The sequence below is a fragment of the Nothoprocta perdicaria genome, unplaced genomic scaffold (genome assembly GCF_003342845.1).
Source record: "Nothoprocta perdicaria isolate Ctin4 unplaced genomic scaffold, notPer1 scaffold_63, whole genome shotgun sequence".
In the NCBI taxonomy this organism is placed as follows: domain Eukaryota; kingdom Metazoa; phylum Chordata; class Aves; order Tinamiformes; family Tinamidae; genus Nothoprocta; species Nothoprocta perdicaria.
In genome coordinates this window covers 3,517,304-3,528,386 of record NW_020455899.1, presented here as the reverse complement: position 1 = coordinate 3,528,386, position 11,083 = coordinate 3,517,304, and the positions used below count along the sequence as shown (strand labels likewise).

The 11,083-nt window shown below is 38.6% G+C and overlaps 1 protein-coding gene across 1 annotated transcript in view; it reads right to left on the bottom strand.

Moving 5' to 3' along the window:
* Positions 1 to 2,638: 2,638 nt before the first annotated feature.
* GAK (cyclin G associated kinase) overlaps positions 2,639 to 11,083 on the bottom strand; it is a 62,041-nt gene continuing 53,596 nt past the window's right edge. Inside the window, exons 25-28 of the mRNA XM_026049952.1 lie at positions 8,111 to 8,323; positions 7,557 to 7,705; positions 5,560 to 5,736; positions 2,639 to 4,071 (exon numbers count right to left, since the gene is read on the bottom strand). Coding sequence (XP_025905737.1) covers positions 3,970 to 4,071; positions 5,560 to 5,736; positions 7,557 to 7,705; positions 8,111 to 8,323 — 641 coding nt within the window. The 3' untranslated portion in view covers positions 2,639 to 3,969. The remainder of the gene's footprint in view (positions 4,072 to 5,559; positions 5,737 to 7,556; positions 7,706 to 8,110; positions 8,324 to 11,083) is intronic.

The following is an 11,083-nucleotide window of genomic DNA, read 5'->3' as shown; positions in this document are numbered from 1 at the left end:
TCCCCATATTTATGCAACAACCCCTGAAGTATTTCCTGCGAGCAGCAAGGGGTGCTATGGTCAGAGACCAGGCCAACACACACTGCTGCCAACAAGAAGCTGCCTTTGGGCTTGGGAGTTGCAATGTGTTTTTAGCCCAGCATCCCCAAATGGCAGCCGAGACCTTGGTTCCAACTCAGGTTATGTTGGTGCAAAGTATTAATTCTCTGCATGCAGCTTTTGAGGCAAAAATCAGCAAGGAACTCATTTTATCCCCAGCAGGACAACTTTGGAGGAAGTTTCTAGCATCAACAAGAAAACTGAGATAAAACATGTATTTCAGGAGCACTCATTCATCATTGCACTACCAAAGACTCTGCCACTGTGGCATGGAAGTGTTCTTTATCAGCACTGTTGCAGATTTTGCTTCCTGTATTTCCTGGAAGAAGGTACCACTGATTAGCCAACTACCTCACCCAAGTAAGGAAGCAGAGGGACTTTTCCCCTACCCCATGCCTCCAGCCACTAACTGACAGCCTGATTTAATATGAACATAAATGCTTAACTGCTCACATTTCTTCCTCTTGAAGCTGAACCAAGTTTGGCATCAGTAGGAAACACCAGACTGATGTGCCCAGAGCTAAAGAAACCAACAAATTTCCCCTCCACAGCCAAAAACACTCTGTTTCTCCTCATTTGGCAGGCCCTAGCCACACACACTCCAAGAGCCTTTCCTCTCTGCAGATCCCCAATTCAACAGCTACGTTGTTCGACTCTCCAGATCCCACAACTCCAACAGGATCAAGTTCAGAAGTAACTAGTGGAAATCCCCCTCTGGCTTTACAAGACCTCCTCCACACCAACACCAGAAAGCACAAGCTCCTGGTGCCCATAACAAGTCAGCAGCGCTTCTTAACGCGGTGCTGCAAAAGGAGGCAACAGATTTATTTTTTTTTTTTTGCAGCAGAGATTTCTGCCTACCCACCTAGACCAGCTTTTAAAGCGAGCAGGATCACTCCTACACGTATGTCCACAAAGGGTGAATGCAGGGTACAGTCCAGGTGTCCCTCTCAATCTACACTGCATTGTTTTCACTTGCAATACTTTCATTTTTTTTTTTTTGCAATTGTTTTTCACTTTGCAATAGTGGCTGAAACTCCACAGTTTTAAGAACCTGATCCTTTGAAGCCATGGCGAGGAAGAGTTAAACTCATTTCCCATTAGCCTCAGACATGGTCCAGAAGGCACAGTGTGGTGCAAGAAATGAGTGGCAGCTTTGCCTCGCTTGCTCCTTTACCACTTCCAATGGTTATTTCGAGATGAATTCAAACAGATCTTGTTGGACTTCTGCCTTCCAAAGAACCCCTTTGACAGCAACGCTGCGTAAGACCCAAGGTAATCTTACACAAAGTTCCCCTTGGCTTGCCTCTTCCACATTCAAGTGAAAAAACATAATGTAAAAACCCTAAATGAAAGCATCTTTTACCTTGTTCCCCATGCTGGAACATTCTAGAGAATTCTAAAGAACGCACATTTACTGTGCTCATGCTCCTTAAAATATGAAAGTCCATTTAAAGGACCTTATGAATCCCCTCCTTTGTACATTCTTGTATGCAACACAGCAAAACATCAGTTAAACAAAAACCAGACTGAAGTGAGAGTATCCTGGATTTCCAGAGCCTCTCCCAGATTCCTGGCGCCCAAACTCAACTAAATAGAAAGCAGCAGAGCAGAGGAGCTCAGGCCAAACTCTGTGATTCTCCATGCTTTTAAAAAGGGAAGCCAGTTTCAAGATACCTTCGGACCCAAATAAAACACTCTGCTCTCTTCCTGCTCACCATTAAAGATCACATCTAAGGATCTTCTCCACTGCCCAGGAAAACTTTGAAAACAAGAGGGGACAAAAACCTAGAGAATTGTTGGCATCACACAAAATACCACAAGGCATACAAAGCAGACAGATGTTTTCCTCCAAATTTCAGTGTGTTCTTTTTCTAAAAGTCATGCACATATTCAATAAAAGAACAATCAGAAAGTGTGTCCCTTCATATTAAGGTCCCTGAATGTGCTGCAGTGAACAGCTGCCCGTTTCTACAGGTCTGTGGATCTAATTTTAAGCCTGCCACAAGGTATCACCTACCTTAGACCTGTAAAAAGTCACACAGGTCTCCAACACATCTATTCCACCAGCAGAAGTCTTTAAGTTCTTTGGATGCATGACAAAAAATATCTTCCAGTAAAGAAAGCTTAGTTCCTTTACTCTGAGATGCTAAGTTACCTATTTTCATGAAGGAGAAACCTGAGATTTAAGACTGCTGCAGAGCAGCAACTGAAAGAGCTGCAGCTCTGAATAACAACCTTGCTCCTGATCGCAGACTCCGCATTTGAAAGAAATCACAGCAGCTGAATAGATATGTATATATACACACACGTATATATACACACATACACATGCACCCTATTGCAGACAGATGTTAGTAGACAACTGTTAGATCTGAGCAACTATAAAATACACCCTGAATTTGAAAATTTCTCTCCCATCAGCTATCGGGCTGGTTTGGCAGTGGAAAACCTCACAAAGCACAACGTTGTTTACCTGGCATGAGAAATCTCATTTTTCTCTTGGTCAGAAGTCGCTCCTCAGAAGAGTTACCTCTGACAACGTTATACAGTTTTCCTTTGATGTTATATAACTTTTTAGTTAAGCATGAAAAACGGATGGAATGACAAGATGTCTGAAGTATCTTTATCCCCTTGAATGCCTGAACTTTTGTTCCAAGAGACGGTGACCGAAACGTCAACACAGCAATAATGACTTTCAGCACTTCCAAACTTGCTATGAGATCTGAAGCTCATTATTACACAAGTGGTCCTTTGCATGCACCTACTCCAGCACTGCTGAAAAACTGCCATTTCAGGAGGGATGAGAAAAATGGCAAGTTTTTGTCCTGAAGTTGTGTCTTTGACTCATTTTGCACCAGCCAGTGCATGGAAGGTGCAGGAACAGAAATGTGACACTACAGATGCACCTTGCTTTTCTCCACATATTCTGATGTCATGCATATCTCAAAATACAGAAGTTCAGACATGCAGAAAAGAGTCAAAGCACTCAAAATGCTCTCCAGATGACAACCCTACAACTAACATTTACTGAGTAAAAGGGATAAAATGTTTTGTGCTCACACTTCAAGTTTCAGAATGACATTGTTTCTATAAAAGTAAAGTTCAATAGAAGGCACATTCCACTGAAATCTTAAGAGATACAATTTAAAGAACTTGGAAAATAAGCACACAGTGTTGCCTTCCAAATTTACAATAAATAAAACAGGAACATGCAGATCTTAAAGCCAAGATTTTTTTTCTGTGTTCATGATATGTTAAAAAAAGAAGAACGGCAACTCTGCCCAACTCTCCCACAGTTGGGATCTTTGACTAAACAGCTAGCTATATCATTGTAAGGGATACAGGTATTGTCAGAAAACATTTTAATTTACAGAATGATTATCAGATTGATTACATAAAATACAGCTGAAAATATACACCTGCAGATTTGAGATAAGCCAAGCAAATGCACTGCTGATAACTAAAGCACTTTGAATAAGGCGACAGGCAAACATCAAAATCAAATCACACAAAGCTAACGAGGATAAAAAATTGAGGGGGGAGTGGTCAAGCAGAGATCAACAGATTTGGAATGATTTACAATTTATACTAGTATACCAGATACCAGGAAACATCATTAAAATTCCATTTTACCATATTTAAAGTTGATAAGAAATCCCTACTCCCAGACTAATTTCTTGAAGTACTGAGCAGCTTAATGCCTCTATGTAATGCTTTATACTACATCTTACAAAATACATCACATTTAAGTGTATGACTTCAAACTGTTCTGAAAGCAAAGTATTTCCTAAATTGTAGGCGCATTAAGGTCACAACAGTGCTCAGCCCCATGGCTCAGCTTCATGTTACTGGAAATGAGGTGAAGTTTTAGAAAAGGGACTTTGAACCCTGGTTTTCAAACTCTGACCATGCATCACTCAACTCCATGAAGATCATTTTGGCATACTGCTCGTAAGGCTGTCCTGTGGCCTGAAAACAAAACAGAACAAGAAGTATAAAAATAGTGGGAATGATGATGGAAAGGCTTCATTTCCTTTTATTTGCTACTGTAATGAACATAAGACTGTGTATAATTCTGGAAACCTGTTCACCTGCTCACTACCCTGTTACTGCAGGGCTGAAGCTTCAGTCTCCTTCGTTAATTGGAAATTCTAGTCTAATTCTTAAATGACTGAAACTGTACTGAAACTATTTAGCATGAAAAGAACAGCTGGGAAAATGATGTTTTCAACTAATAACTTGAAAAAAAAAACAATCTAGTCATGATAGGCATTGCCTCCTGACAATCCCTGTATTATCACATAAGCAGTAAGATTTAAGCACTGTCCTCAAGTACACTCTTTTGGATGATGTTTCCTGGAGAAACATCTGTTGCTGGTTATGAATGATGTTCAGCTTCAGTAACACTGAACTCTACTGATTCCCTGTCCACTTCACAGCAGCCAAACCAGCCTCTGTGGTGAGGGAACATCCAGTCCCAAGGGCATGATGAACCATTGCAACATGTTCTTTAACCCCCACGGAAGCCTTAAGTGCCCTCTCCTGCTTGACCCTTGCCAGGTGTAGCATTTTATAGCCCCATTTGTGAGCTGCTTTAACCGTCAGAAAACAAACCACAAAAAAATAATTTATAAGACTGAAAACCACAACATTTGTGAGTTTGTGGCTCCCACAAAGAACTCAGATTAGCAAAAAAGTGCAAGGAGAACATACAGCCAGGGAAAGGAAAGAACAGGAGAACAAAAACGGATGGTCTTGTTTGTTATGGATGCAACAAGACAAATTTATTCAACTAGCCTGTCATGACATGTGGCAGGTATGAAAACTCAAATCAAGTATATTTGATATATTCTTTGCATGTTAAAAATGCCTAGAACAATAATTCAGAACAAGAAACTTCTAACACGTTGGAAAATTAGCAGCAGAAAAACACAAGTATTTCACAGTCAACTGTATTAATAATATAGTCAACTGTAATACAATTATTAATATTTATGTACTAATAAGCCAATTTTATTATATTTTTCATTTGCTGAGGGATTTCCAAAGGCTCAAAGGCTTAACTGTTCTCTCCTCCCAGGGTTTGGGTCTTCATTATACTAGTATTTAACCTTAAAAGACCTGAAGACTCAGCTAGTGGAAACAGAGCCCACTAATCAGCATTAAAGCTGCTAGTCAAGTGAAAGACACCCAGCTTGTGTGCTTGGTATGACCTTCATGAGATTTTACTCGATAAACATCATCTGCTACATTCTGTGTTGCCACAGCAGGAAAGGAAAAATTAATTCTGCACTACCTGGACGCAGCTGGCCACTAAATTCAGAATATTCCTGCAAAGTGCAAAGCACGTAGGGGTACTGATCAATAAACAAAGCTGTATGTTTTGTCAGTGACAAGTATGACACAGCAGAAGTTTGTTTCTTCTTTCTTAAGGAAGGCAGCCAGAAAAGCACTCACCTTGTCTGGGTGAACTACAAGTACTGCTTTTCTGTAGTACTTTTTTACTTGTTCAGGAGTTACCAGATCTGCCATGCTAACTGGTTTCCACTTGTTCTCCCCTTCCCAAAGCACAGTATGCAGAGTGGATATTAACGCTCTGATGTTTCTCTCCTTTCCCTCAATCCATTCAAGAATCTAGGAAAAAAAGAATATGTAAAAATAAAACACATGTAGGCATCCTCATTCTACCTAGACATAATCCTCACTATGTATCCCATACAAGGATACAAGGTTAATTCAAATTGCCTTACTATTCCCTCCACTCAGGTTGTTCAGTCAGGCATCTATGGCCATCAGCCACCCTAAAGTCCCATTTTCCATCTACCACTAGCAATTCTCGTATGTTATTAGTTTGGTTACAGAAATTCAGTCACCACAAGAGAAATTAATTACCAAGATAGCTACCAATTACAAAGCCTTGCATTATTAATGAAATGAAAAGTGAAAAGTAATTAAAAACATCTGTTACAATTACACTATTTCCCTGTGAGAACATAACATTAATTTCTTTGCTGTCTTTACTACAATTCTTACCTGATTTTGTATAAAAAAATTAAAATCATGTTAATCATTTATGTTTACTGCAGTAATCTGCAAGAACGCACAGTTGAAATGTTTTCAGATTTCCCCTGGAAAATTTAATTAAAATAACTGTCCATTTCACAGACTTTATTTAGCAATATTCAAATCACCATGACAGACTGAACTAGCACCGCCATTTAATACTGCATTATATGAGATTTTCTGCCTTCTACCAGCAAAGTATCATAACAAAATGTTCATTTCTATTTGCAATGATTTATGTTAAAGACAGCCGTGCAAGCTCTGCATACTCTCTTAGAAAAGATGGTTTGTAATAACAATTTCAACTATCCCTCTAAAATCCTTTAATTAAATTTTCTAAAGTAGAGTAAGGACTTTAAGAACTGTGAAAAATACATTAATATTTAGTGTTATTAATGAGATATACCATAAAAGATATACCATAAAAATCCAAACAGCTGTTAAGGTAATACCCCATACACTATAAAAAAATTAATACAAATTTAATAATACTTCTCTGAGATGGCATCTTTCAGTAAATTATTACTACAGCAGTAGTACTAGTTTATTAGTAAATGCTCACACTGAAAACAGCTCATCTTACTTGTCTGTATTCAAAAATTACTTCTCTTATCAGCCAAATCAGCTAGAGTGATGTTTGGATACACTGAAAATACATAATGACTCGTCTTAAAAAAAAATAGACTGTCAGCTTAGGTTCTCCAAGTTTAGTTGAAGGAAATGGGAAATCCCTCTCCCTCTTAATTCTCAGGATTAAGTTTCTCATAGTCAACAGACCTGGCTTATATTTATGTAATACACTTTTATTAATAAATGGCTAGCCTTAAGGAATAGAACATCAGAGAAGTACTTAAATTCAAAACTAAGGTTTAGCGTCCAAATTTCTCCCTTGAGTTTCACTTGTGTTGTTTTTCATTCCATAGAGACCTATTTTCCCCATGTTTTTCTTGCCATTACAGAAATCATTTTAATGATTCTCCCATTTTATTCATTAAACTACTTAAAATCCTCAGCTTCTTGGTTTACATTTTTGCAAGACACAAACAAGACTACTCTACCCTTCCTTCTAAACTTTTTAGCTTGTAACAACATATGCCTGCAACTCAACTCATTCCTTTTCTGCTGCTTTGTTATCCTCACATTTATAAGATTTACCATTTCAGAACACTTTCGGGGTTACAGACTTGTAGTAGTATTTCCAATATTTCATTACTGGGATACTTCATTTTTGCTAGTTTTTGCTAATTCACACAATCATGTCAAGGTCATTTAATTACAAATACAACTATTTTGCTTTATCTGTTTCTTCTGTTACTCATATTATCTTGCTCCGTTACCACCAGTTCTAAGCACGAGAGAGACCCTTGAATCAAAATCACCACTAAACAAACCTTCAGTTTCAAGGGATCCATATCTTTTGACATTTCTTGTTTTCTCATCTCAGCAATAGTCTTTGGTCCCTTCTTATCAGATTTAGCTGAAAATCCTTGATTAGATAAGAGATCTTCAAAGTCATTTTCTGAAACCTTTGGCTTTTGACCTATAAAAGGAAAAAACATGACATGAAAATTCCTTCATATATCTTTGAGTAAGAATATGGTTTGTAGATACAGGTGTATCTATCTACATTTCTCACTACCACAATGAATACTTTGGAGTGGCTTGATAAACTCCACAAGATTTACAAAAAGAGACAGGAATGGAAGGTGTTAGTGGACAAGGTTTCAGTCCAGCAGAATATACTCTCATGCACATGACAACTAATGGCTTGCACGTTCTTTTCCAGATTGGAGGGAGCGGCTACACACATCTACGTACTCGGGTTCTGGAAATAGAATCATAAACAAATATAAAAAAAAGATGAAGCTGCAGTAACTTCTTCAGCCAAGAGCACATTTCACTGATTTCACACAGGCTATTACAGTGATACCTTCAGGAAACTTACCAAAACCTGGGGTTCTGACTCCCCTTTCTTCTCGCCCTCCAATGACACTGAAGTTCACCGTGTAATTGGGTTTAGCTGCTGCGCTGGGTTTAGGCTGTGACTGCCATGAAGCACCCTGTGGTTTTGTGTTTTTCTGCCACTGACTTCCAGGCTTGTGGGACGGAGCAGGCTTCTGGGCAAACCCACTGGCTGGGAATCCACCGCTGGAGGGACCTGGCAATAAACACACATTCAGTGCTTGTCCATCTTGGTACCTGTCACTATTCAATGCACTAAGCTGGTTTCTGGCCTTGACATCTAACCAACACAGAGCTTACAATGATGCTAATATTGAAGAGAAAGCACAATAAAAAAGTGCATGTAAAGCAATGAAATCTTAATAACTTTATTAACTGGTAACTTGGACTACAGGAGTTAAAGCAGTTTTAGCAGAAACATTCATTTGCATGATTGGCCAGGCAAATAACTCATCAAGACAGAAAAAAACAAGAATTAAGAAAAAAATCAATTCAGTAATGACAGTGGTTCCTCCAGCAATTCATTACATTTCAATGTCTGTCAACGTGTAATAGAGGATCAAAATAATTAGTATGAAAGACTAACTATATGATCAACAAGATATAGCATATTTTGAAAGCAGTTGTTTGAAAATATTCTGTTTTTTCTTCTGCAACTTCTTGTATAGCTATAGGAAAGATGACAAAGTTATTTTGCAGGAGCATTATCAGGTCATGTCACATGCAAGAGAACCAACACCGAAGCGTGTAACCACTCTGCTGTGCTCTAACCTGTGCACATCAGTATTATACTGCCTTGATTTGCAGGATACCATGTTCTTTTCATCACAGTCTCAAATATAGAAGCACTCAGTGGCTTTAACCGCTGTTTAGTACTTTGGCAGGAACAAACATGCCCTTTTCTTCACTCCATTATACTCAAGGTCAGCAGCTGAGCGCTTCACTATTTTAAATTCACGAGTCAAGTCTCAGTCACAAGGACTAGCCTGAGATTTATTATTCAAAACCAAGCCATCATTAGATTGCCCTTTGCTGACTTCCTTCAAAAAGGAGACTTGTAGAAAGTCAGTTGCCCCGACAACTTAAAGCATAATATTTTCTGGAATAAATCCAAGACAGAAGAGAAGCAGCATGGTGGCTGAACTTACATATACCTAGGGTATGTCACATTTATGATAGTAGAAAACTTACTTAGACCTCTTCCCAGCAGAAAAAATCACTTTAAAATGACAAGATGTATTTGAGACTAGTGGTCAAATATGATTTTGCAACTGAAGCCAGACAAGAAGTTGTCTTAACTGACAGACTTATGATCCCATCTCATTATTTTCATGAGAAAGGTGAGTTAATGCTTAACAGTCCCACTTGCTTAGCTCCTCATGATTACAATTAACTTTCGGCTGAAACACTCCTGCTCCATCCCTGTTTCCACCAAAATCTTTTTCCTCTGATATTCACTACAGAGCCTTAGAGAAAAAAGTCCCCCTGCCAGCTTTGTTAGGTCAGGCCCAGCAACTCAGCCTCTTTTAAAATTGATTCCCCAGCCCTGGGCACCTCCACACTTTTACAGCTCCTGCCTATTTCTGCAATGGTTTATATGGCAGATGTATCACCAGTGCCTCATGCAATACAACACTATGCTGCTAAATACCTCAGATGATATAATCCAGGATTGCACTATCCTTTTTGTAGAAATAGCTACCTGGAGAGTCATTCTAAACGTACTCTGTTTGCCATTTCTAGCTTGTGTTAAAATCCTACCCAAAAAGTAGCTAAAAATTCCAGCTACTGGTCTAATTACATGGCCTGGCACGCTAAAAAAAACTTTCCATTACTCCTGCAAATCATCCTACATTGATTTCTTCATCCTAAAGACTGTTTAGCTCCTTCTATAGGACAAGCCAACATTTCCCTGTCTTAGCAGCAGCTTTCAGCAGCATATATGCAAGAATACTACAGAAATTAAACAAGACCAACTTTCATTCCTTACTGGAATACTACTCCTTGTCTAATAGGAGTAGGATTGTTTTGTAGCTTCTTTTTAACTACTGTTTCTAAACTGCTGATATAGCACAGTTTTCACTCAGAACACACTTTTTTTCCTCCAGAATAATGACTTGTAAGTGAAGTTCAAAGTTCAAAACGTGAAGTTTAGTTCACTCCTAAGAACAGAAAGTAGACTAAATTCCAGTTCTTACACCTCTCAAAATCCACTCCAATTCTGAGAAGTTTAACAGTGATGACTTGCCTCTAATGTACCCATTTTCCCTACTGAGTAACAAATCAATCCAAAATCTTGCTAAGCTCCAATTCCTTCCATAGGTTCAGCATGCTGTACACCTACATCAACATCAAAGTTAAGTTATTGGATTTTTTTTTCCCTCTCACACTGCCTATAAAGAGTTAAGATGATTTTAGTTTACTGAAATATTGAAATTATACAGTCTAGAAAATACTACAGACCAGTCTTATCAGAACTACTCTAGTATTCAGATTTTGCAGGACTCACAGGCACTACGAATAAGTCACACACTGCATTTTACCCTCTATTTAATATTTCACTAAGAGCGTATTTTATCAAACTGTGTATTAACTACCAAAGTGGGATAAACTTTTTAATCAGACATCTAAATACAAATGTGTTGCAAGCTTCAAGTGACAGCCAGGCCCATTACTCATGGAAAAGTTTAATTCATAGCTGTCAAGAGTATAGTCACATAGCTACAGCTGTCAAAATTAAAGTGAACTTCCAAAGCACTATTTACCTCTGGCAACACCTGATGCTTCAGCCCACCACATGGGTGGTAAACAGCTGCTGGACCGTTCTCCTTCTTGAACTGTATTTGTGAGGGTTTTTTTTTCCTGCTGTCTTTTGCATACGAGTTATCACAGGATTAGCAGTGTTTGGAAGAGGGCTGAGGTAGCTTCGTAACCCTTAACAGTTATTTTACAGGCA